Source organism: Odocoileus virginianus, chromosome 23, assembly GCF_023699985.2.
Source record: "Odocoileus virginianus isolate 20LAN1187 ecotype Illinois chromosome 23, Ovbor_1.2, whole genome shotgun sequence".
Taxonomy (NCBI): Eukaryota; Metazoa; Chordata; class Mammalia; order Artiodactyla; family Cervidae; genus Odocoileus; species Odocoileus virginianus.
This window is the reverse complement of record NC_069696.1, coordinates 48,775,889-48,803,306: the sequence shown is the minus strand read 5'-3', so window position 1 is coordinate 48,803,306 and position 27,418 is coordinate 48,775,889. Positions and strand designations below refer to the sequence as shown.

Sequence of the window (27,418 nt, the reverse complement as noted above, 5' to 3'; positions counted from 1 at the left end):
CAACTCCCAGAGTTTGCTCAGACTCATGTCCATAGTCTGTGATGCCTTCTAACCATCTCATCCTCTGTTGTCCCCTTATCCTCCTGCCTTCCACCTTTCCCAGCATCAGGGTCTTTTCGAGTGAGTCAGCTCTTCGCATCAGGTGGCCAAAGTATTGGAGTTTCAGCTTCAGAATCAGCCCTTTCAATGAATATTTCAGGACTGATTTCCTTTAGGATGGACTGGTTGGATCTCCTTGCAGTCCAAGGGACTCTCAAGAGTCTTCTCCAACACCACAATTCAAAAACATCAATTCTTCAGCACTCAGCTTTCTTTATAGTCCAACTCTCACATCTGTGCATGACTACTGGAAAAAACCATAGCTTTGACTAGACAGACCTTTGTTGGTAAAGATCTCTGCTTTTTAACATGCTGTCTAGTTTGGTCATAGGTTTTCTTCCAAGGAGCAAGCATCTTTTAATTTCATGGCAGCAGTCACCATCTGCAGTGATTTTGGAGCCCCCAAAAATAAAGTCTCTCACTGTTTCCATTGTTTCCCCATCTATTTGCCATGAAGTGATGGGCCCGGATGCCATGATCTCAGTTTTGTGAATGCTGAATTTTAAGCTAGATTTTTCACTCTCCTCTTTCACTTTCATCAAGAGGCTCTTTAGTTCCTCTTCACTTTCTGTCATAAGGGTGGTGTCATCTGCATATCTGAGGTTATTGATATTTCTCCTGACAATCTTGATTCCTGGTTCATAGTAGTCACTCAATGAATGTCTGATGAATGAATGACTGGATGTCCTTGGAGGAATATGTAGGGATGGTGGAGGGAAAGGAGATGGGCACTAGGAACTTGACTTTCAGAATTTCTTCTGGTTTAGACTTGTGGTCAAAGACTGGAAATCCTTTTCAGGTAGTGGTTTCTTATTTGTCACCATCACAGCTTGTCACTAGGTAACCAGTAGCTGTGTTCTTCCCCCACCACCAGTGTGCTATGGCCCTTCTTGGAGATATTGCTAAGATGTTTTCAGAGGTACTAGGAGTACCTCACCTATTTTATGCCATTTAATACAACTCAACTGATAGCTAGTGCTATCATTTCCCATTTTACAGTTGAACAGACTGAGGCACGGAGAGATTCAGCAGCCTGGCCAGGGTCACAGAGCTGGTGAGAGGTAGATGTGTGAATATGTGCGGTGGAGCCTCAGAGTCCGATTCCTGTCTAACCTCTGTGCTGCAGCTATCCACGTGGCTCCGTGCCTACACTCTCTTCCGAATCGACCTTATCCCATCCCATGGATTTAAACATTGTCTCTCTCCTGGCCATATTTATTTTGTATCTCTGACTCAGACTGCTCCCCCCAGGCTCCAGACGCAGTCTGGTCTGGACTCATTTATCCACCCACAAGATGTCTTTTCATGGGTGTTAAGAACTTAATATGTCCTAAAGTAAGTTTGTGACTTACCTCCATGTCCCCACTCCTAAACCTTTTCTCCATCAGCGTCCTCTTTTCAGCCATTGTTTTGGGGGTCATGAGATGAAGAGATGTGTATACATTCACGCATTTTTAAAAGGTGGATTGCTTGGGTTAGATAATGGCATGCTATTTATTTTTTTCCTTATGGTTACCTTACCTAACCTTCAAGACAAGGACCAAAATTTATATATCTTTGCATTCCCGGCATCTATACATAGATCATGTTCAATATGTTCTTGTTAAATGAATAAGAAAGAAGGAAAGTCTTCTGTGGATCTTACCTTTTTCTGTTCCAGATGTTTTCCATAGTACTTTTAAATTTCTCCAGTCATTTTTCTAAGGAGATTTTCCAAACTCCTCTAAAAGGTCATTTTTCTTCTCCCCAAGGTTCTAACCTAAGGGGTTTTTATTGTAGTATATGAATGAAACAACTCTGTTTCAAAAAATCATTTTCATTTCTCTTCATTTTGGTACTTGCATACTTGGATTTATGTGGAAAGGAATACTTAATAAGAAGGAAAACCTATTTAGACCCAGTAGTATAATCATTCAGTACTCGAGAAAAAGAGTGATGGATGAGCCATATAATTAGCAGTCATGTTTCACATTTATTCTTCTGAGCTGAAGTTCAGTTTCTCCTTAAAAACAGAAAATAATAAGCCCCATACACACATAGATGCAGGCATGCACTCATGCAGACCCTCCACACACATAACACATGAATAGACACCCATCATCATTCAAGGGAATTCAGTTAACATTTTTCTCAAGATTATCAAAATAATCTTAAGTATAGCTTAATTTCCCCTCTTTGTTTGTGTAAACTGATAAAGAATTCAGAGATTATGTGTCTTCGATGCTTGTCAAAGCCATGGATTTATTTAAACCTCAGAGTTTATCAGTTAAAATGGATAAAGTCAAGGGATGTGGGTCGGGACTGACTCTCAGTTTAGCTATGGGTGAATTACTTAGTCTCTTTCCTTTTTTAAGAAATTAAAACCTCTCTTACAAGTTTGAGAATAAAATGAGGTAATGTGTAAAAGTGCTTCTAAAATTATACAGCACTAAATATAATAAAGTGATGATATAAAATAAATATAACAGGCTTTATAATCATTGTTATAATTGAAATAATAAGAAAATGGGGTTTCTTTTTTAATCATACTGAGTGACTCAAAGCAGTTGCTCATTTATGCAGAAAATGGTTGAAATCCCACATTAGAATTTTAGTTGACTCAGTATGTGTTCAGGTAATGAACTTGGCCTTTTCACATACAGAAGTATGGCACTTAGAACATGCCCTGAGTGGGATATAGTATTTTATCCTCCCCAGTGTGTTCATATATTCATGGGAGGTCTACAAAGTGATTATTCTTGAGGTAGATTGTATATTTTCTGTAAAACTAGCAATCACAGTAATTCTGTGAAGAGAGCATATTCTAAAATTTCATGCTCTAAATCAAGGTTTGGTTGATTCTGTGAATCAGTCCCATGGCCATTTTGTCCTCTTTATTTTGCACGATTTTACTCTTCCTCTCATGAGAAATGGGAGAGGTAGTAAGGACCTTGTCAGAAAACTAGGCGAATTTAAAGAATTCCTAGTATCACCATGAAACCTCCCAAGTGAGGAAGCTGCAAAACCTTCACAGACTCTAAAGCATCTTTCTTTTTTCCTTTTTTTAAAATTGTATTTGGCTGTGCCGGGTCTCAGTTGTGGCAAGCATGATCTTTAGTTGCAGCCTGTGGGCTCTGCTTGCCTGACCAGGGGTCGAACCTGGGCCCCCTGTGGTAAGAGTGCAGAGCCACTGGACCAGCAGGACCACTTCAGATACTGAAGTGTATCTTAATATAAACAAAAAGGCCCATTTTTAGGAAATAAAGTATGTCTTCTGCTTTTTAACTTGGAAAACTATTGCATGTGGGAGAACAAGTGGCATTCTTTTCCAAAGCACAAGGAGGTTCAACTGATTATCTTTGAGACGACCTCAGAGAGTGTGTGCGAGCTGTGTTTCTACGCGTTCTTACCCAGACATTGCGCCCATGAGCTCATTCCCTCTCTACCTGGCTACATGGCTGTGCACGCTCCATGCAGGGACGCCGTAGGTCACTAAACAGTAAGGCGTTTGTGAAGAGACACAGCATTTAAGTGGTTGCTGGTGTGTGTGTCCCCTGGGTGAGTACCTCGTTTGCAAACAACAGCTACGTGGGCTCCAAGAGCCACCTCATCTTCATCACTTCCTGCTGCATAGGGCTCCCAGTTTTGACCTGGGCCGGGACTAACTGTTCACATTTCACCAGGGCTTCGCTGGTGGCTCAGTTGGTCAAAAATCTGCCTGCAATGCAGGAGACCCAGGTTCAATCCCTGGGTTGGGGAGATCCCTGGAGAAGGAAATGGCAACCCACTCCAGTTCTCTTGCCTAGAGAATCCCAGGGACAGAGGAGCCTGGTAGGCTACAGTCCATGGGATCGCAGAGAATTGGATACGACAGCAGCAAATAAACCACCACCAGGCAAATATTGGTTGAGTGCTCCCTCTATTGCAGGAACTGTTCTGGGGCCAAAGGATTCAACCAATAACAGAAGCTTTCCTTGTTCTCAGGGGGCTTAAAGATAGGTGTCTGCTTGTCCTACGTTGAAAGATAAAACCTTATTTCAGCCTGAACTGCCAGAAAATTTGATTTTTTTTTTTTCTAACCAGTATCAGGGGTTCCCCTGCACCATTGTGCACCTGGATCCTGGCCCTCCTCCCCATGGGAAAGTCAGCATCACCAAATTTTCTGAGAATGTTGTCGTTGATACCAGTTTGCTTTTCCATAATATCTTGAGGTGTTCTTAGGCCTTAAATACAATATTTATAAGCCCAGCAAGATGACCCTGAATGAAAATACGAAAACGAATTACAGTTGCCTTTCAACTGCAATGTAAAAACAATTGCCTACAGTGCAAATGTACCCCTGCTAAAGCATGAAGTTGAGGTTTTTTTGTCAGGTGTGTAAAAATATTGACTTGTGTATAGTTTCTGTTATAAGGAGAGTTCAGCCACAAAGGCCTAATACATCTTAAACTATGAAATTTTAAATTGATTTTCTTAAACTGCAAACACTTAAATGGTATGCAGTTCAGGATGACCCTGTGTGAAACAGATAAGGATAAATAATTGGCCATTTGGCTCATTTAAACCGCTCTGGCTTAACTGTTTCTCATTTTTCTTCCACATCCTTCCACAACTCAGCCTTCACCCTGGGAAATGACTTCCAAAGGAAATCTAATAAGGGGTGTCCCTGCTGCCAGAGGCACAGACCAAAACCTGTTGGGTAGTTAACGGAGTGTGAAGTCCTAGTTTTACAGCCCTAAATTCTGTTTTGATAAAAAGCCCCAAAGAAGGCAAAGGTTTGGGGCCAAAGAGCACGGTCCTTTGGAAAAGCCTTGCTGATGCTGGCCAGATTTAAGACACATCTCTGAGTTCCCTTTATCCCCCCCACCACCAACTATTGCTTTTGCCTGAATGATTGAGAGCATCGCTTTCTCTGTTTCACTGTGCCTCTCCCTTATTCTTTAGCTTCCATGCAGCAGCCACAGTGGTCTTTGAACACCTAAATCAAAGTGACTTCCTCGTGTACCTAGCATAAAGTTTAACTGTGTTGTTGTGGCCTGTGAAGCACTGCACACTGGCTCCTGCTCACCTTTCCAGCCTCTTCTCATGAAAGTCTCTGTGATTAATCCACCCTAGCCCCTCCACCCTCCTCCTTGCCCCTCCACTATAGGACATACTAAGCTGTTTCCCAGTCTAGGGGCTTTGCACCCAGAACATTCAGCTTTTTACCCACCTGGCTCCTTCTTTATATCTCAACCCACAAGTCCACTCCTCAGAGAGGACTTTTTTTTGACCCTTTGTCCAAGGAAATGGGTATCCCACTCCAACTTTTTCTCCCAAGACTCTGTTGTCTTCAGAACACTCAACTCTGAATCTCTGTCTCTTGTTAACTTGTTTTGGCCTGTCTTCTTTTGTATGTGTGTATTTGCAGAATGTAAAGGCCATCTGTATCTCTTTTCTTCCCTGCTGGTTCTCCAGAGCCTGACACACAGTGACGTATTGATTGAATGCATATGTGCACACAATAGGACCCAGCTTATTGCTGAAAAATGACCTCCGATCTTAAACTGTGTACAAGTTCATGTGCTCTAAGTTCCACTTCAATTGGAACCATAGGAGACGTGGATATACTTTTCAATTTAGTGTCTTTTTTCTGTTTCAGTCCTCTCTGATAAATAGTGACATTATCTTTGTGAAGTTGCATGCCCCATGGGAAGTGCTTGGAAGATACGCAGAACAAATGAATGTAAGAATGCCTTTCAGGTAGGTGTAAAAGTATTTCTCCCCCACTCTCTCTGCTGCAGTGCACTCCTCTATCAAAACAAATAAAACCGAAATGCAGACTGGAACACTGTTAGAGGAAAATGTCCATTAAATGTCTAGGAAATGCAATAAGTAACTTCATGGCTAATAATGACTTCATGACTTTTTGTGAAAATGCCTGGCTAATGCAGTCCTTAGAAGGATAGACTGTTGAAAAAGAAATACTTTCCAAGTGGCATTTTCATTTCCAAAGTGCCATTTTTTAAAAACCCTGCTTCTTTGAATGGCCAGATGTCAGGATCAGTGGTACAAGTCCTTACTGACTGGTCCCTTCCAGAAAAAAAATTAAAGTCTACTTCCATTGCAGCAAGTTCAAGAAATTTCAGGAAAATGTGACCTTATTTTTAAAAATAACTATTTTTGCATTTTAAGAGTCAAGTCATAAATACTGTGCAAACCACAACCATTGATATTTATTCCTAGGGGAATATAAAGTACTTAGTGTGACTTTCTTAGTTATTTTAAAGGATTAATTTTCGTCCATCTCAGAGTGAATATTCTTATATTCCCTATAGATTAAGAAAAAGTGATTGTTTGCTAGATATAAATGAAATTAAGTATTAAATCTTAAATTATGAATGCCAAGATATGTAGAAATAATAGAATCTCTTAAAGGAGGTGGAGGGGCATAGTACCAAGGACAGTTCTTAAGGGACAAAAGAATTAAGTACTTTCTACTTTCGGTTCACCATTTGCCAATACGACCCGGTCAGAGAGCAGAAATTAGGCAAACGGCCAATTCTAAAGTATAGCTCTTAATGAGCTGTGGAAAGTTATTGAGACAAAGAACCATCTACAGTCTTAGAAACGAAGAGATGCTAGGAACACATTTAGGGAAGGGCAATTTCCATTCATAAGCCTGTAATATATCTCCCTGGTGTATCTTATTTTCTTTGTTTATTAGTCTTTGTGTCCTAATACAAATTCAAAATAGAGGCTGAGATTTCTACCATGTATTTTCCTTAAGGCAGAATTCTCAAAGGAATTGAGACTAAGGTAGTTCTAAATTTTTCACTTATTTTTGTATTTAAAATGTTACAAAGAAAATCTTGGAACCCAAGGATTTTTTAAATTTTATGTATGTATATACATATATATGTAAATTATGTAATATATGTAATCAGTGAGAGAGAAGGAATACCAATTTTGTTTCCATCAACAGTTGTTTGCACAATCAGTAATTTATCAATGTGAATTAATGCTATGTCATACATAAGGACCAAAGGGAAAATAAATCTATGCTTAGATAGAGTCATAGATCAGGCCAACAGCTTAAAGCCAACAGAGCTTAAAAAGTCTACTTTGATAATAATAAGGTAGTAAAACCTATGGAAACTGACACGCCCCTGCCCTCCAGCCCCTTCCCCAGTAGCAATCTCATAAAACCTTCTGCCAGAACACACTTCTCAAGCTAAGAACTCAAGAAGATTATGAAAACTTGATGTGATGCATAGCAAGTTCCCTGAGTATCTGGAAGCATTTCATCTCTGAAGGGCCTGGCTGTATCATAGATAACACCTCTGTGCGTTTATTACATAATAGCAGAAAAGTGCTGCCTGCAAGCAACATGAATGCTTCTCTTATGCAGTATTCAAAGAATGCAATCCAGGCAATAAAATGAAAGCCATAACAACTGTGAATAATCATTTTACATGATGGGAATTCCTGCAGGACAGCATTTTAGGAGGAAATACTGTTAACGAGTGGCCATGAGTTGGCCTTATTAATATTGATGTGATTTTACCTAAGCATAGCTTCACTTGATACAACTTGGTGCATTTAAAATGTATGTTACCTTTTATCTAGCATGTATTTCCAACAGAGGAATTGTCCTGACATACTAGTTCAACAAAGTGTTCAAACATCAGTTTGGACATTGAAATGCCTCCAAGAATCTTACCTTTATTATTTTCTATAGACTGTACTTCTGAATCCCAGGTTTAGTCTCCTTGGATTTTTGTTTCTATGATATTTAAAAGGAAGTTGAGGAATAGATTTCTTGTGGGAAATGGTCACTAAAACCTGCTCTTGCTAAATACCTGTATGTCCAAGGATATAGGTTTTTTAAATAGACAGTTTCTAGAGCAGTTTTTGGCTTACAGAAAATTGAATAGATGGTACAGAGTGCTCCCATAGACCTCCTCTGGCTGGGCTTACAGCTTCCTTACTGTTGATACCTTGCATTAGTGTGGTTTATTTGTTACGACTGATGGATGATATTGGCACGTTGTTACCATCAGCAGGTTAGTAGCATGCTCTGTCATGATGGTGTTTGTTTTAGTGGTCCAAAGTTTAGGGTTCACTTCTTGTCTTGTACAGTTCCTTGGGTTTTGACAATTCATAGTGCCATGTATCCCCTATTATGGTATCATGCAGAATAGTTTCACAGCCCTCGAAATCCCCTTTAGTCTATCCCTTCTCCCCCCAGCCCAGACACCTGGCAGCCACTGATTTTTCTATTGTCTCTATAATCTGCCTCTTTATAACATGGGATATGTGTTTAAGTTTTCACAGATATGCACAATAAGTTTTGGTGTATAAACTTCCCATTTTCTGTAATACCTTAGTTCAGAATCCATGCAAACTATTCATTCATTTGTACCCATTGGTTGAAGTCCAAACCATGGAAAGAGAGGTTGCATTTTTAAAAATATCTAATGCATGTGTTCTCCATTCACACTATACTCAGAATTTGCATTTGTAATACTTTTTATATGCAGGTACATAGAAGTACAACAGACCCTTAATAAGTCTGATTTTTAAAAAGATTTTTCCCGGGACCTTGGTTTACCTCTTTAATTAACAATATACAAGGGCCAGGGGTTAGACAATATGTGCTAGTGTGGTTATTTGCAGCAGGCTGTTAATACTTATTTGTTAGTGTCCTTCCCATACTGGTTGTAAAAATATATATAATTTATATTACCTTTGCCTATATCAGATGACAGAAGCATTCTCTAAACTTAAAGTGCTGTAGAAATATTTGTTAATATAATAGTGTGCCTGTTAAATTATGTATGTTGTGAGCAGGCTGGCAATCTATGTATCCTGAAAAAAAAAAAAAAAAGCTGACCTCAGCCGAATTCATACAAATACCAATTGCTCCAAATTATTGATCTGCACAGGTTCTATAGGCAAAGAGCAAGTGTAAAAAATGATGGTGACAAGGAGAGGAAGCAATATCAACAGGAACTATTTCATACGATTTCATGAATCAAAAATGCATGCCCTGCGTTCCCACTACATTTCTCACTGTTAATCTCTTTTTAGTTTTTTCTTCTTCACCTCTTACAGGCTTCTATCTTCAATCTCCTTTCCTTCCTTGCTAGTTCAAACTGTAACTGACGATGGGTTTTCTTCTCGACTGGCTTCATTTTTGCTGTTCTTCCAGGAGAAAAATCTATTACCTGCCCCGCCGGTACAAGTTCATGAGCAGGTTAGTAGCATGTTCTGTTGGGATGGGGTTTGTTTTAGATCTTGTCCTATGTGCTCCAACAATGACTAGAAAGACAAGATGGGGAGGAAGGGCCTTTGTCCCTGGAGAGCTGGTTGCTGCACCAAAAATAGCGATTTCAAGTTAGCCTGGGTTGGGGATCGGTAAGCAAAGATGGAAATTTTCCTCTTAGAGTCTTTACTGTGATTTCTCCACACTTGGGAGGCAGAATTTATCTGCAGGTCTGTTGAGGCTGGGTTTGAGAGGTGAGGGTTCCCCATTCTATTATATAAATTCCCAGAAAGCTCCACTGTTTAGAAAGCATCTTTGGTCTGAATGTTACTTTTACCCCCCATGCAAATTACTCCCTCCACTATATATAACTTGAAATCCCAAGTGCAGACAATAACCCTCTCAGGTGGCTTCTGATCCTACCAAGGGTAGTGTCCTCCTATGTTAATAATATTTTGTTAATAAAGTATGCAGATATAGTACCTTACTCAGAAGCCCTCCTACCCTCTTTTTTTAACCCCACCTCCCCCAAAATCCTACTGGATGAGGACTGCCTTTACTGTACTATGTTGCCTTTCTAAGCTTGTTTCTCCTTGGTTTTTGAGAAGTTGGGGATGAAGAGGAGATTTCAGTATGTCCTTTCATTTGATTCCATGGTGATCATTGGCAATCTAATTCCAAACTTTTAATTGTTCTTATGTAACCGTGCTCCCTAAGCTGAGCTGATAGTTAAACAACTTGGAAACCACTACCTTTGTCTGAAAATCTTTAGAGTTCAGTTCTGTGAGATTTAGCACTCAAGTTCACTCTGCTTCTGTTTAGCACAGAAGGATAAATAGAAGAATAGTTGATATAGTTAAGTGGGTTTTATCAAGTACATGTGTGCTTGACAAAATAAGACATGAAAATGGGCATTTAAAGAAACTAAGGTGTGCTTTCCAAAAATTTTCCTGAGAAACATCCTTATTAGCAATTCTTTCATCAGACAGTTGCCATGGCATTTGGATTCACCAAGCAGAGATGAGTCCCTTGTCACATACTGACCTTCTACCAAAACTTCATGCACACTTTAGCCTATTTCAGTAGTTCTCAGACTTTAGCCAGCAGCAGAGTTACCTGGAGGGCTTTCTAAAACTCAGATTGCTAGGTCTGTGCTGTAGTCTTTGATGTAAGCACTCCACCTGGAAGGTATATGAAGGCATCCAATTCTGTATTTCCACTGCCTCGCTTATAGTAGGTAGGGCAAATGAATGAGCGAATCTTCATATACATGTGTGAGGATTTGCAGAGGGAAAATAAGGCCACAAAGAGAAGCACAGTAAAACCAGGACTTCCCAAAGCATCAGACATAGATCGGGGGCTGAAACACTGTTCGCACTGCAAGGAAGCGGTGAGCAATGAGGGCTTGAAAGAAAATGGTGATTAAATGACCCATATAATCTCAGTGTTGCATGGGATATCAAATGTCATCAAGTCCAGCCATTCATTGGCTGTTGAACCTCTGTTATATCATCAGCCAGACTGTATTTAAACATGTCTAGAGACAGAGAATTCCTGAACCCATCTGTGAACACCTGATTTAGAAAGTGCTTCCTTAAAACAAGTCATAATCTCTGTCTCCTTGACTTTCACTCTTAAACACTCAGATTGTACTCCTGCTCTCTGCAGAGCCAAAAAATAATCTACCAAGTAAAACAGCAAAGTATATGAGAAAGATTGGAGGAAAGTATAGGCAAAAGGACTTAGTAGGTATTTGGAAAACAAATGGTGGAGAGAAAGAGATTTCTGTATTAAGGGGTTGGGAGGCAGAAGAAGAGTGGGAATTCAGGGAGATACAGATGTAGTAAGACAGATGTTGATTTTTTATCTGTCAGTTCTGTATTATGACTCACAGTAGGTCTTTGAGGTAATTGGTGTCACAGTTGGTCTTTGAGGCTTTTGCAACTGATGGCAAAGCAGTTGAAGCTAAAGGTAAAGCCAGAGAATACAATCATAGTGGTGAAGCTCCCCTGGCTCAGGCCAGCCATCATGACCTGAGCCAGGGAAGTGGGTGGAATTTCCCAGGGGTCTGCTTTAATGAGACAGGAAGAAGGGGGGAGAATGAAAAGGAACAATTCAAGAAGTAGAAGGGGAACTGGAGAGGGCAGTATCAAAGGTACCGCATACGATTTCCCATAAGAAGGGGTTTTCTTCAGCGATGAACGATGAGAGATGAGAGTTGATTTTTGGTCACCTTGGTAACCACCGTGCTAGCAGTCTCCACGGAATGGTGGTTCTCAAACTTTCACATGTGTCAGGATCACTTGCAGGGCTCTTTCATACTCAGATTGATGGTCCATCCCCAGACATGAGGTTCAATAATTTGCACTTCTTTTAAGATCCCCAGTGATGCTGATGTTGCTGGTCTGGAACTAGTAGATTTTGCGAATGATGACTGCAGAGAGGAGAGTAACAGAAAGCAAAGTAGAGCTGGTGGGGAACGGAGGGGGCCCTGATGAATCAGGAAGTGAGGGCTTACTGCTACCTTGTTAAGGCTTGCGGTGAGAAAGGAGAAGGCAGATGGGGCTCAGAACAGAGCAAGAGGAGGAAAGCAGAGGGGACTGTGACTGTGTCGCCCATCATGTGCTCTCTGTGTGCAGAAGGGAGGTTGTGAGTGAATAAGAGCTTGGGAAATCCTTGTTTCTTGAACGGGAAGAACAGCTTACTAAAAGCTGATTTTTGGCCTGGAAGAGTTGATGCTACTTAAATGCATACTTGATAACCGTAGAATTGAGTCCTTAAAAGGCACCCGCAGGCTCTGGGTCAAAATAGAGGGAAAAAAATCCCAATTCTGGTTGTATGATACCTTGATTCAGAATGACCTCTTGAGATAAGCTTTACTGCTGACCACACAGGATTAAATTTAGGATATCAGCGTGGTGGTATTACTTATTGAAGACTGTGCAAATTTTTTAAAGCAGTTTGTCAGAAAATTTTGTATCTACTTTAACTCTTCACCTCAGGACTGGCTGATTTAAATGATGAAGAATAGGTATCTCTAGCCAGAGATGACATTCCAAATTGCAGGGCATGTCTGTAACTTGTTATCCTAGTCATACACCAGTAGTAAGATATTGACTTCGATATTCTGAGATCCTCATGCTATCCTAAATATGGATACTTAATTTAGCTTTTAGTTTCATTCTTCCAAATGATATTTTACTTCATTAATCCACAAGAGCACCCTGGAAACAAACCTACCTCCTTGCAGAATAAGGGACAAGAATTAAAAATTGTGAGGTTTCTGAGCAGGCAGAAAAATAAAGCATCATTTCACAAATATCTTTGTGAAATGTCACCTGACACCATGAAGCACATGCATATAATCCAGATATGTATTTGTGGAGTAAGTGCTCTTTTTATGCACATACTTGGTCTATTAAAGGATGCTTTGACACTTACCTTTGAGCAGACTTAGGGATATTGCGCATTACCTATCTAGTCAAGAAAGGAAATTTATCACTGTTCTTCTGCCTTATTTTATTTTTACTTTCACCAAATAGTATGAATATAGCCTGTAAAAGATACACTTATGAAGTAATAAATCTGATGACTGTGGGTGACTGGTAGCTGAAGTCTCATCACTACTCATTCTTTTTCCACCACGCCCCCATACACATCCTGACTGACGTTCTCCTTTGCGATGCTCAGCAGAGTGAACACGTATCCCTGCTGTGTTATACACTCACTGCCTTCACAGTCTTATCAGATGAGTATACAGGCAACATGACAGAATGGCTTGGATATTTCCATCCTCATCTTAAAAAATTAATATTCTAAAATGTTGCAAAACCTTTGGACTCTTCTAGAAGATACTTCAGCTCTGCCCCAATTAGCAGCCTTGTGACCTGAAAGAATGGCATTAGTTTCTCAAGATCCCTAACTCCTATCTGAGGAGAGACTGCTAATATGGGGCACTTGGCTCTAAGAAGAGGAAAAAGAAAGGCAAGCCTCTATTGTCTGTTATCCATCCAGGAGGGCTTCATTTTCTGCAACGTAGGCCTGTGAACGGTGCCTCCAGTACATTTTTAAAAAGCTCATCTGTTGTGCTCTCTGGGCATATTATCTCTGAAAATGTAATCAAACTGTTCGAAACCTGATGCTATTATTATAGTATTCTGATCTGGGGAAAAGCAGGTGTCTCTGAAGTCACCTGTTTCATTTAATTCAGCCTAATTGAGTTGTCTTTAGTACAAACTCCCTCCTGGGTTGTTAGTGGCTCGAGAAAAAGCCCCTTGTTTTCTGATTCTTCAGGGTGCACCCTCCATATCCAGGTTGAGACTCTGTGTACATCCAGTAGTTTATAAAGGCCTGCAGACAGGTTTATCAGTTAGGGGTGAAGTTCTCTGCATGTGGCCTTTTCTGTAATCACCACAGTCTCCCCTTCACCAATGAGGAAGCTGAGGTCAAGGTATTTTAACCAGGACCTTCCCACTGCACAGCCCAGCAAAGGTGGGAGGTGTGTGCCCACTAGTTTGTTTTTAGTTGATTAACGTGTGGCTGCACTGGATCTTCATTGCTGCAGACGGGTTTTCTGCAGTTGCCGTGAGCAGCGTGCTCACGGCGGTGGCCTCTCTCGTTGTGGAGCACGGGCTCCCGGCGCCCAGGCTTCAGTAGTCGTGTGTGCGGGCACAGTAGTTGCAGCCTGTGGGCTCTGGAGCATGTCTGCCTCCTAGTTTGTGCTTGGGCTCCCCTGCCAGCTCTTTCCAGCTACCCAGAACCTCACCTGTCATGACCTGGTCCTTGGGGGAGGACCCCAGATCTACCATCAGAACAACTTGCTTAAGAGAGTGACTCACCTTTTGGTCTAGATGCTAACTTGACAAGTCAAGGCCACAAATACTCAGGCAGATGGTCCGTCTTTATTGACTTGCCTGTGTAGTCTGCAAGAGGGCTTTTGCTCAGTAAATGGCAGAGATGAACCAAAGTGACAGTGTATCCAACCAAAGTCAATGCTCCATCGTTAAACCAGCATTTTCTCTTTATCCTGTCAGAGGAGACTTTATAAGTAAGCCCTACTCCTCTATTGAAGAGACAAATGAGATGCTTTCTGGTTAGTTGGTTTCTTGACTTTTCAGCTCTAAGTAAATTTCAGGATCTCTTATTCAGGGATGTTTGTGAGACATGGGAGCACAGACCTCAATAGATAAGGGAAGATCATGGCTCTTGAATGTCTTTTGAGAACTTGGTCAACAAAAGTTCATTGTCATCATCATTTTCTTCATCCTAGAAACCACCGCTTAATTGAGCATTTTGTCCAGCCAAGGCATTGTGTAAACGCTTACGCATTGTCCTTACCAATTCCCTCTGTAATGGGTGTGTTAGCTCAGAGAGGCTTAGCCCCTTGCCCAGCACGGCGCTCACCACTTTTGAGCTGAGCAGTGAGAATGTTAATCCATTTCTTGCTGACTCCAGAGTCATCATTCTGTACAAAAATTTATCCATTATGCTTTGTGAAAAGGAAAGCTCTTTATTAACTCAAGGCTTGTCTGAAATGGTATAGCCAAGATATGACCTCTGAAGTCACCAGCCACATATATTAGAGAACATCTGAGTGATCATTTTAAAGACGAGGATACAAAGGCCCTGAGAGGATAAAAGATTTGTCCCAGGCCTCTAGCTTGACTCTCAGGCTTTCCAGCCTGGTGGCTTTTGCGCTGTGTGTCTTTCCTTGGCAAGATGGAAGGGGATCCTCACTGATGTCTGAGTGGCACAGTTTGGGGACAGGAGTGGGTTTGTGGAAGAATGCACGTTAGTCATGCAGCCACAGAGGGACAAACTCTTGTTCCCAGAGCCGGGGACAGAGTGTGGAGCCTCAGTCTCAGCCCATGGGAACCTGGCGAGCCGTGGTCTGGGGAAGATGGGATCGAGGCTCTTTGGAGAGGTGTGGTAGTCTCCCATTGCTTTATGACACATCGCCAGACAGATTTATTATCTCAGTTCTGTGAGTCACAGGTCTGGGTGGGGGGAGGTTTCATCTGGTTTCTCTGCTCGGGGTCTCACAGGCTGAGATCAACGTGTCAGCCAGCCAGCTCTTCTTCGGAGGATCCAGGGAAGAACTGGCTTCCAGGCTCATCCAGGTTGCTGGCACAGCTCAGCTCCCTGCTGTTGTTGAACCGGGGTCTCCATTTCTTGGCTGTTAACCAAAGGTCTTTCTCAGCTTCTGGAGGCTTCCTGGCACCTCCCTAGCTCCTGGCCCCCTTCACCTCCAAAGCCAGCTCTGGCCAGTTGAGTCCTTCTCACACTTTGAATCTCTCTGACCTCCCTTGGGCCTCATCTCTCCTGTCTCCAGCCAGAGAAAGTTCTCTGCTTTTAAAGGGCTTAGTTAGATGTGTCCACCTGAGTAATCCAGTATGCTGTCCATAATTTAAGGCCCAGCTTACATCTGCAAAGTCCCTCTGCTGTGTCGCACTCATATTCACAGGTTCCAGGATTAGGGTGCCGGCATCACTGGGGGCCATTCTGCCAAGCAGAGGAGGCTACAGACTGCTGATCACTCTTGAGCATTCTGTTCTCTCGTGAGCACACGGCCTGGCCTGGCGTGTGTGATGGGACCAGAGCAGTCCACGCTTTGCCTTCCTGCTTCTGCTCAGGCTGCCTGATGAAGGCTGCCTCACACCCTCAGGGGTTATTTTTAAGCTATCTTTTGAATGCCTTTCCTCTGCCATAGTGTTTCAAAAGCCCACTACCTCTCCTTTCCATCACTTTACATTAACCTCTGTGGTCCTCAAAGAGTTATTAATAACCCTGCTCTCTGCTTGGCAGTTTCTCCAAAGCATTTCATGCACATCCTCTTTTATAAGCCTCCTAGCAACTCTGTGAGGTCAGTGAGATGATGATGATGGTGATGATCCCATTTAAAAACTCTGGAAAAATAAGGCTCAGAAAGGTGAGTGATTTTGTGGAAGGTCACACAGCTGATAAGCAGCAGAGCCAGGACTTCGGCATCCCAAGGGCAAATCCCAGCTCCTTTCCACCACGCCAAGCAGTCCACCCTCACCTCCTTCTCCCCCCTCCTCATTTTTCACTTTCATAGCCTGGTCGTCTCTCCCTCCATCTCCACATTTCACTTAAATAGTGGTGCCCCAAGCATGTTGCAGAAAGCTCCCATTTCGTTCCCTGAATTTTTACAGCTTTGTTTTTCTCCACCCTGAGCACTGTACCCATCTGGGTTAAATTCACAATCATTGCACTCAGAGCCCAGATTCCATGAGAATGCGGATTTCGCAAAGTGTAATCCGATTAGTGCTGCAGACTGAAGACGTGTGGGAGGTGAAAGCTCTATTATGGAAAACCTCTGGACCAGGGTCGTCTTTCATGAACAACTTTCAAGGCAATCAGATGAAATAAAGCCAAGAGCCGCAGGGAAGCCCACCAGCTTAACCTAGGAAGTTGCATTTAACGACTAAATCATTGAACTTGGGCAAGTGATAGATGCTCATGATGCATAATTAACTTTGAATTGAAAAGTTGAAGGACAAAACTGTTAAGAGGCAGACTGGTTGCTCAAATTCTTGCCTTTGCAGAAAAAAGAAAACGTAGTAATAATAGCCATGTTTACTGTGCACTGACACCATTCTGGAGGTTTTATGTACATTTTGATCATTTAATCATCACAGTCCTATGAATTGTGCATCATTATCATGCCCATTTTACAGATAAGGAAATTGAGGCATGGCAAAGTTAAATAACTTACCCAGGGTCACACTGCTAATATTTACAGAGCCAAGGTTTGAATCTAGGCACTCCAGGCTCAGAGCTCATGTTCTCAACTGCTGTGTCATATCACTTCTCTGAGGCTTACATCTCACTATATTTAAGTGTCTTTAAGAAGATAACGGGGCTTCCTTGGGTCAGGAAGATCCCCTGGGGAAGGGAATGGCTACCCACTCCAGTATTCTTGCTTAGAGAGTTCCATGGACAGAGGAGTCTGACGGGCTACAGTCTATGGGGTCACATTGAGTCAGACAGGACTGAGTGACTAACACTTTCACTGTTACTAAAAAGATGATGAGGAAAGAAGATGAGTCTTAGGGGTGAAGTAGATGTAGACCTTTCCCGCTTTGTTGGGTCTTTGGGCCATTCCAATCTATTCTTTTCTGGCTATGTGACCCAGGGTAGGATCTTTATTTCTGTATGTATATATGTGATGAGGACAGGTCCTCTTGGAGATGAGGGTCTGCAAGAAGCTGGAGAATTCTTTCCAGTTTGAACTTTCAGAGGCTCTGGAAAAAGGACAGTCACCACCAAGCAGAGAAGGGAGTTGTGGTGAGGCTGGAACAATGCTGAAGATAAAAGGTAGTAAAAGAGGAGTTTACTGTTACTTTTCATTTTGGAGTTGATTTGTTATATAAAAAATAATCCATTTATCTGGGAGTGTCGCTGTAAAGGAGAAATTGCCATGTGAATCATTTTAATTGGAGAGAAAAATAAAAGATGCCCAGATTTCATATGTTTTCAGTTAATAGACTTAGAAGGCATTTAAAGGTTTTTCATCCCCAGAGAAATGTGTTTCTTCCATAGCCCTTAAGTGAAGATTCCCATTATCAACTACTGTGATGGGCATGATCTTTAAAATCAAAAGTCTAGAATCTGCATTTTGGTTCTGACTTTATTCACTGTCTGGGTAACTTGGGCTGGATAATTAATTACCCCACTATGGGTCTCTTTTATGATGTGTAAATGAGAACGGTCCCTCTTCAGTCTGCCTCACAGAGATGCTATTGGTGTGTGCTCTTAGGGAAAAAAAAAGTTCAGTGGTGTAGGTACCTGAGGTGGCATAATCATTTCAAAGTCTGTTGTGGTGTTTGCTCTTCTAGTAGTTGTCTGTGAGTGGTTGAGAATCTGGTCACATGGAGGCCAGATGTTTTCATCAGAAGTCAGAGGGGATGGGGAGGCTGCCAGGGGGGCAGATCATGGCTTGAAAACTGCTTTGGGGACAGTGTTGGGTTTTTTTGACTTGGCATCATTGTGTACTCTGGCCAGAGTGACACATGTGTGTCCTGACACCCCAGCACCGTGAGAACCATGGGGTCAGCTTGAGAAGAGACATGAAAGTTAAAAAAAACAAAAACAAAAGCATGTCGTCTGCTGAGAGGCTGTCCGGGGAAGGCACGAGGGCCAGAGAGCAAACGGTGGCATTGAGCTCTCTGCGCACAGTCCACGCTGGAATGTGCTATCTCTGCCCCGCCCCCGAAGCCAACTAGAGCTTCAGCTCTTCCCTGACCGCGGATGGGGAGCTTTTCCAAGCACACACTGAGTTTCTAGAATCTGCAGGATGGAAGAACTTAACTGCAGGGACTGTCCGCTTCCTTTCCGGAGCCTTCCGACCGCGTTCTGACTCCTTGGCCATCCACTGGCGTGTGGGTAGACATGTGACTCATGGCAGTGATGTCATGGGCAATCAGAGCACCGGGTCTTGGTTCACTTCCTTCTGTGTGTCGAGTGGGGGTTTCCTGAGTGCAGTGAGCATGTCAAGTGTGTGGGTCATAATTACGGCTCTGTGGAGACCTCCCTCCTGTGTTTTGGGGCAATGCTGACATGCTGTACCCTTTGGTCTTGCCTTTCATGTACCGCAGGATCGATAAACAAATAAGCAGGTTTCGGAGATGGTTACCTAAGAAGCCAATGAGGCTGGACAAGGAGACACTGCCAGACCTGGAGGAGAATGACTGCTACACTGCCCCTTTCAGCCAGCAAAGGATCCATCAGTGAGTGTTTCCTGCGAAAGCCCTTGTCCTACTAAGTCCATGCAGCCACGGTAGATCCCGCTCCTGCACGCCTCCGATTCCTTGGTCCTTGGACGGAACAGCCTAGTGCCCGTCTCCCGCAGCAGTCCTGTTGTGTGTTCATATCCCTTTTAGGGTAAGCAGGCTGCTATAACAGACAATTTCCACGTCTCAGCAGCTCAGCACAGTAGAATGCTTGTTCGTGTGTGTGGGGTGCATGGTGATTCAGAGACTCAGGCTCCTTTTGTCTCGTGGCTCCGCCAAAGCCCAGTGCTCAGAGCCCTCCGCAGGCTCATCTGCCTCGAGCCAGCCCACAGGGAAGCTGTCTATTCCTTGCCCTGTTGAAACGAGGGGTTGTTGAATTCAAAAAAAAAAAAAAAATCTCAGTTCACCTCTCAACTCCCCCTTCTTCAGCAACTCACCACGTTGCCCCAGAAAAAGTGACATAACCTAGCAGCTGGCTTCTGGACTCATCAGTGAGTCTCTGAGCAGTGATTGGTCACTTTGTACTTGTGTGGTTGGGGGAGGAAGGGGTTAGCTAAGTAATGGAGTCTTTGAAGAATTGCAAAAGTGACAAAGAATTGACTCTGAAGCTTTTGATGTGACAGGAAATCATGGCCAGAGGGCAGGGTCGGTGGTAGCAGAGAAAACCATGCCAGAGGCTATAAACAACCAGGCCAAGACAGCCTCTTAAAAGGAAGATAAATCAGGTACCTGGCCTCGCTTTCAGCCGGACTTCAGGAATTCCTGGCACTTCCTGTTTCAGCTATAGCTACAGCCTCCATAAAAATGACTTACCTGAAGGAAAGAAAAGGGGTGACAGAGTTTTTTTAAAAACTAGGTTGCTGACTTTGGGAAAAATATAAACCAAATAGCATTGTCCAGATGCAGAGAGTGCAAGGCGGGGGCACATTTCAGCAACAGAAAATCAGTTCAAGTCTTGGATTTCTGGAGGGTGAAGGAGAAAAGAAAAATCAAAGAAGAGATGCTCTGCATCAAAATGTATAATGTGTAATGCAAGGGAAAAAGTGCCATAAGCCTGTAACTCAGCCAAACCTTAGATCCCCACAAGTTAGACTGATGCCAAACAAGCCCCACTATGTGAACATTTAAAAGGGTTATTGAAGAAGACATGAAGCTCACAGCCCAGCCTTGAAATCCTAGTTAAATCCTCCGTGGGAAATAGGAACTGAGCAGGATTTCTTGTTAACCCCGAGATCAGGACCTAGGATGTTTTCTTAAGAGAAAAGGACAGATGAAAGTTGATGTCTCCCCACTCTTCATTTAAACCCTTGCTGTGTGCTGTTCATCTTGAAGTTTTTTACACAAGCGGGTGTTTGTTTTTAAATCCTTCTGGAGTAGAGTCTGATTTACATGCAGAGGTTCACTTTGCTTCTCACCTGCCTGAGAGGATGCCTAGCGGATTGTAGGAGGGTCTCAAAAGTTTTAGATGGATGCATGGCTAGATGAAAGAATCCGTGAAATATACGGTGTGCACCTGGGGGTTGTTTTACTTCAGAGGAACACAGGTAAATGAAAGAGAAGGTTTCCCACTACTTGTCTTCACGCTGGTTATGTTGTGTAATATTCTGGCTTTAGAACAAAGTTTCTCAGCAGAGTTATCAATCAGAAGTGCCTGGTCGCCCATCAGGATCCCTTGGAACTAGAACTGAGAATTATACCTTTATGGATATTTTAAACTATATAATAAATGAGGGCTAATAGCCTGTGGGATGGTGGTATTCAGCCATCTCTCACATATATTTGAGAAGTTTTTTTTGACATGTTTGGGTATTTATTCACTGAATCATTGTTTCATTCAACAGTCACTAATTGGATGCCTACTTCTAGCCAGACACTGTCTGGGTACAGGGCATATATCAACAAAATAGAGTAAATAATACAGAACCTTGACCCCACTTAGTAAATAGAGTAGACCATTTTACCTAATTTTAAATTTTACTGGAATGTAGTTGATTTACAATGTTGCGTCAGTTTCAGGTATACAACATAGTGGTTCAGTTATGCATATGCATGTATTCCTTCTTTTTCAGATTCTTCTCCCAGATAGGTTATTATAGAATACTGAGTCGAGTTCCCCGTGCTATACCATAGGCTCTTTTTGGTCACCTATTTTATATCTAGCAGTGCGTGTGTATTAACCCCAGGCTCCTACTTTATTCTTCCCCATCATGTTTCCCGTTTGGTGACCATAAGTTTGTTTTCAAAATGTGTGTGTCTGTTTCTGTTCTGTAAGTAAGTTTACTTATATCATTTTAAAAATTAGATTCCATATATGAGTGATGTTATATGATATTTGTCTTTGTCTGTCTGACTTACCTCACCTAGTATGGTAGTTTTAAATTTCATCAGCATTGCTGCAAGTGGCATTATTTTGTTCTTTTTTTGGCTGAGTAATATTCCATTGGAACTATGTACCACGTCTTCTTTATCCATTCCTCTGAGAGCAGACCACTTTAAATCACTGTAGAAGTATGTTGAAGGTGACTTACAAGAGGGCTTGCTCCATCCTCCAGATTTGGAGGGAGATTGGTTAAAGATAAGGGTGGGTCACGAGAAGAAAATGTTTGAGATGAGCCTTGAAGGATAACACTTGTCCACGTAGGTAAGGGCGAAGCATATCCTAAAAAGAGAGGGTAACATATGTTTAAAACTACAAAGGCATGAATCAGAACAGAATATTTGAAAAAACCACAAGTAGTTTTCTGTTTTGGGGCATAGGGTATGAGAAAACCTGGCATCATTGTTTGAAGAAAAGAGTGATCGGTGGAAGATCAGCTTCCAAAGTAGGAGAACTAAGGAGGAAAAAGCAGAGGGACAGTTGGAACAAAGAAAACCTCAGAACCAGACCTCAGTGGGACCGGGAAGATAGTTGAGACAGTTCTCTCGTGCCGTTGGGAGAGGAAGCATTCAACAAGTGTCTTTTTTTTTTTTTTCTTTTAGAAAGTTAAATTTTTATTTTGTATTGGAGTGTATAGTTTTTTTTTTAATTATTATTTTTTTTAATAGGCTAATTACTTTACATCATTACAGTAGTTTTTGTCATACATTGAAATGAATCAGCCATGGCAACAAGTGTCTTGAATGTTATAGGCAGTGGGGATTTCTTTCTCTCTGAAAATTAACATGCCACATGGACAACATCCTTTAATGAATGTATATAAGTAAGATTTGAAGAACACAGGCTGTCCAGTTGGAAATAGTGGTTTGGTGCAATTAGAAAAAGATTTCCCTAAGGATGGTTCAAGAGTGATTTTAATGGGTTTAAAGTGATCAGAAGTGCTGGCTAATGAGCTCTGGGAGTTATAACATGATCCCTGGTTTTCCAAATGCTGTCCAAAATCACATGTGGTTTCTTTGCAGAATATTTGATATTATGTTAGTCCAGGAATTTAAAAAAGGATAATAGAAATGTAAGGGTGTGTGTGTATGTGAGTGTACATGATGTAGGAGAAGAGACAATGGAATGTTTAATAAATAATGACCAAAGTAGAAAAGAGCCTTAAAAATACTCTGCTCTCAGGATAAAACCCGGAATCCTAGGTTGGCTCACTAGCCAACCCCTGCTTCCATTCCCCTGTTGTATGCTTTGGCCACACGGAGCTGCTTTGACCTCAGTATCTCTCTGTGCCCTCCTTGATTCCATTCTCTTCCCTCACCTGGAATACCCTTTCCCCGAGGCTCCCTTCTTGGCACATTGCATCAGAGACGTTTCCTCCAGAGACTCTTCCATAATTTCCAACCCCCAACCCTGATTCTTGGTGAAGTACACTGTTCTGTGTCTTGGTAATAATATTTTTGCTCTCATAATTCTTAATAGTATCCATTTTCATTGCTTTCTCCTAGACCATAAGCTCCTCTAAAGACTGTCTATATTACCATTTTTGAGTCCCACAGTTAGTACTTTATAATGATTTCTTAAATGAGAAAATAGATGAATAGATAGAAATTAAAATAGGAGAATCATATTTTGAGCAAAGAATAAAGATGATGTGAGGTTAGCTCACTGCATACTCATCTCCAACCAAACATGACATTTTCTCCTCTAAAGTGGTTCATGTCCATGTCACCTGTCCAGTAAGTGGCATAATATTTGTCCAGTTGCTGAAACCAAAGTCTGGAATCTACTCTAGACACCTCCCTCACCTCCACTTCCCACATCTAAGATAACTCCAAAGGCTAATGAGTTTTTATCCTAAGTGTCTCTTTAATCCAGTCATCTCTGCCACCACAATCTCACCTCTGTAACCCAGAAAGAATAGGTCCCCTGGCTCCACCCTTGCCTACCTCCATTCCATTTTCTTTAAAAGCATATAAAATGAGGTTTTTTTTAAATGCTTATCTAATCATGTTACTTCACCCTGTTTAGAAAAAATATGAAAATTATTGAGGATGACCTACAAGGCCTTGAATGGCCTGGCCATGCAGCCAACTCCTCTCCAGCCTTATCTGCCTTGACTGCCTTCCTCCCCTCACTTCTTACAATCCAGACATATACAGCTTCTCTCAGTTCTTTGGGTATAATTGACCTCAGGACATTTGCATATGCTGTTTCCTCTCCTTGAATTCCTTTCTCATTCCTTCCTCCTTCCCCAAGTTTATTCTTCTTCATCCTTCAAACTCAGCTCTGAAGCCTCCTTCCAGGAAAACCCTCCTTCCATCCTTCCAAAGACCATTTCTCTTTGCTTTGTACTCTTTTAGCAGTGTGCTTCCCATGTAACATTTTTCATATTTGAGTTTTTATAATTATTTGGGTATTATATGGTTAACACCTAACTCTTGAGGCAAGCTTTGAACTCTATGGAGGCATAGGCTATGTCTGTTTCTGCTCATATTCTCTCTCCAATATTTAACACAGCACCTAGCATATGACAGGTACTTAAATGAATAAAATGAAGATAAAAGTAGTAAGGATAACATCAGTTCAGTTCAGTTCAGTTGAATAAATCTAATCTTAAATTTTTGTACTTTGAACTACATTATACAAAAGAATTAAAAAGAATTGATTAAAAACCAAATAGCCTAGCTTTCTAAATTAACGTATAATGCCGTTGGTCATTTTATATGGTGTGAACCCTCAGATGGGAAAACTCTTATTAGATGCCAGATACTATTTTAAAAACTTTAATCCTCATGGGAGAGATGGTATTATCATCACCACTTTGCAGATGAGGAAATCAAGGCACAGAGAGATTAAGAAACCTGCAGGAGGTGACCCTAGCCCACCTACCTGATCAAGCCCCAAGCATCCGTGGCTTAATGCTGTAGAAGTCTGTCTGTCTGTCTGTTATTCATACCATGGTCTACTGCAGGTCACCACAGGGAGGGAGGGGCATTGTCTCTGCTCCAGACAGTCATTCAGGTACCCAGGCTCTTTCTGTCTAGTGGCTCTGCCATCCCCTAGATCCTTTGCATCTGGTTTATGGAAGGGAAAAAGATATGAATGGTTTTGAAGGAAGTTTTAATGAGCCAGTTTTAGAAGTGGTGGACAGCACTTTTGCCCACATTCCATGCACCAGAACTTGTCCTGTAGTTACCCCTAACTTGAGGAGTGCTAATGTAACTACTTTTGTGCCCAGGAGGAAAAGGGAAATTAGTTTGCAAAACAACTGGACCGTGGTGAAGCAGGAATTCAGATTTGCACAGAGAGATATCAGACCCCATGCTCTTAAACATCATGCTCTATTGCAGGGTCTCTCAACCTTGGCACTGCTGACATTTTCGACTGAGTGAATCTTGTTGTGGGGGACCACCCTGGGCATTGTAGGACGGTTAATAGCACCATGACTTCTATCCATTAGATGCAAATAGCAGTGTCCTGCCCCCTACCCTTCCTTAGTTGCTAAAATCAAAATGTCTCCAGACGTTGCCAAATTTCCCCTAGTGGTGGTTGGTATGGTGGGTGCAAAATCGCACCTACACTCTCTTTAAGAGCTCTCTCTCTCTGCTATTTTTTATCACGTGACAGCCCTCAGGCAGGCCCACCAACTCTCTGAGATAAATTAAACTCTGGTCAAATCAGATGACTATGACAGACAAGTCCATTCAGGAATTAATTTATTCCTCTTCTTCTTCTTGCCTGTGAGTGTTGGCCTGTTTCAGTAGCTCTGTCCTTCATTCTTAAAATGGCATCAGCAGTAATACCCTTGAGTATTGACTTTCTAAGGTCAATACTCATAATAAAGGTTTTCTACTGGGAAACAGAGAAGAGGAAATTAGGAAAAGAGTCATGTCACTTTTTATAATATATATATAGTATACTCTTTCAAGAAAGAGATCAATTCTGAATTGCCTTTCAGAAAAATGTTTGTGTTAGATACAGAGAAAAATATTCCTCCCTGAATTTTAAAATTTCTATCATTACCTTGATTTTATTTTTATGAAAATCCATAAAAAGTGAGGTAAAATTAAATATTGATCACTTCCAAATGGAAGCATCTGAAGCATATGTTTGTTGTGTGTGCATGTGTTTAAAACAAATGTTCCTTCATTCACATGTTCCATGCCAGTTGTAGTTCTGAGGACTTGGGAATCAACAAGGAATAAACAGGCAAAAATGCGTGCCTTCCTGGAGCTTCCATTTTAGCTGTAGGTCACCAACACTAAATTATAAATCACTGGTTCTCAATCAGGGGAGTGACTTGGCAATGTCTGGAAACATTTTTGGTTGTCTAAACTTAGGGTGGGGAGTGCCACTGATATGTAAGGGGATGGAGGGCAAGGATGCTGCTCAGCATCCTTCACAGGAGCCCCAACAAGAATTATCTAGCTCTGAAGGCCAGTGGCCACAGGACTGGAAAAGGTCACTTTTCATTCCAATCCCAGAGAAAGGCAATGCCAAAGAATGCTCAAACTACCACACAATTGCACTCATCTCAAATGCTAGCAAAGTAATGCTCAAAATTCTCCAAGCCAGGCTTCAACAATATGTGAACCGTGAATTTCCAGATATTCAAGCTGGACTTAGAAAAGGCAGAGGAACCAGAGATCAAATTGCCAACATCCGTTGGATCATCAAAAAAGCAAGAGAATTCCAGTAAAACATCTACTTCTGCTTTATTGATTATGCCAAAGCCTTTGACTGTGTGGATCACAACAAACTGTGGAGAAGTCTTCAAGAGATCAGAATAGCAGACCACCTGATCTGCCTCTGAGAAATCTGTATGCAGGTCAAGAAGCGACAGTTAGAACTGGACATGGAACAACAGACTGGTTCCAAATCGGGAAAGGAGTGTGTCAAGGCTGTATATTGTCACCCTGCTTGTTTAACTTATATGCAGAGTACATCATGAGAAACGCTGGGCTGGAGGAAGCACAAGCTGGGATCAAGACTGCTGGGAGAAATATAAATAACCTCAGATATGCATATGACACCACCCTTATGGCAGAAAGCGAAGAACTAAAGCACCTTTGTTGAAAGTGAAAGGGAAGAGTGAAAAAGTTGGCTTAAAACTCAACATTCAGAAAACTAAGATCATGGCATCTGGTCCCATCACTTCATGGCAAATAGATGGGGAAACAATGGAAACAGTGACAGACTTTATTTTTGGGGTTTCAAAATCACTGCAGATGGTGACTGCAACCATGAAATTAAAAGACACTTGCTCCTTGGAAGAAAAGTTATGACCAACCTAGACAGCATATTAAAAGGCAGAGACATTACTTTGCCAACAAAGGTACGTCTAGTCAAAGCTCTGGTTTTTCCAGTAGTCATGTATAGATGTGAGAGTTGGACCATAAAGAAAGCTGAACACTGGAGAATTGATGCTTTTGAACTGTGGTGTTGGAGAAGACTCTAGAGAGTCCCTTGCACAGCAAGGAGATCCAACCAGTCCATCGTAAATGAATTCAGGCCTGAATGTTCATTATAAGGACTGATGCTGAAGCTAAAACTCCAATCCTTTGGCCACCTGATGTGAAGAACTGACTCCTTGGAAAGACCCTAATGTTGGGAAAGATTGAAGACAGGAGGAGAAGGGGATGACAGAGGATGAGATGGTTGGATGGCATCACCAACTCAATAGACATGAGTTTGAGTAGGCTCTGGGAGTTGGTGATAGACAGGGAAGCCTGGCGTGCTGCAGTCCATGGGGTCGCAAAGAGTTGGACATGACTGAGCAACTGAATTGAGCTGACTGAACTGAAGGCCAGTAGTGATGATGTAACTAAGAGGTTTTGGAGTGTAGTCGATTTACAATGTTGTGTTTGTTTCACGTATACAGCATGGTGAATCAGTCATATGTGTACTTGGAATGGAATTTCTCCACATGCCTTTCTCTCCCTGCTAGACTGAACCTTTGAGGGA

General features: G+C 41.9%; 1 protein-coding gene across 6 annotated transcripts in view; it reads left to right on the top strand.

Annotated features, from left to right (window-relative positions):
• The window catches only part of ANO4 (anoctamin 4), a 427,540-nt gene that overhangs the window by 280,155 nt on the left and 119,967 nt on the right, over window positions 1-27,418 (top strand). For all 6 annotated transcript variants that reach the window (XM_070454084.1, XM_070454083.1, XM_070454082.1 and 3 more), the window contains 3 exons: window positions 5,720-5,820; window positions 9,272-9,316; window positions 18,943-19,074. In XM_070454084.1, coding sequence (XP_070310185.1) covers window positions 5,720-5,820; window positions 9,272-9,316; window positions 18,943-19,074 — 278 coding nt within the window. The remainder of the gene's footprint in view (window positions 1-5,719; window positions 5,821-9,271; window positions 9,317-18,942; window positions 19,075-27,418) is intronic.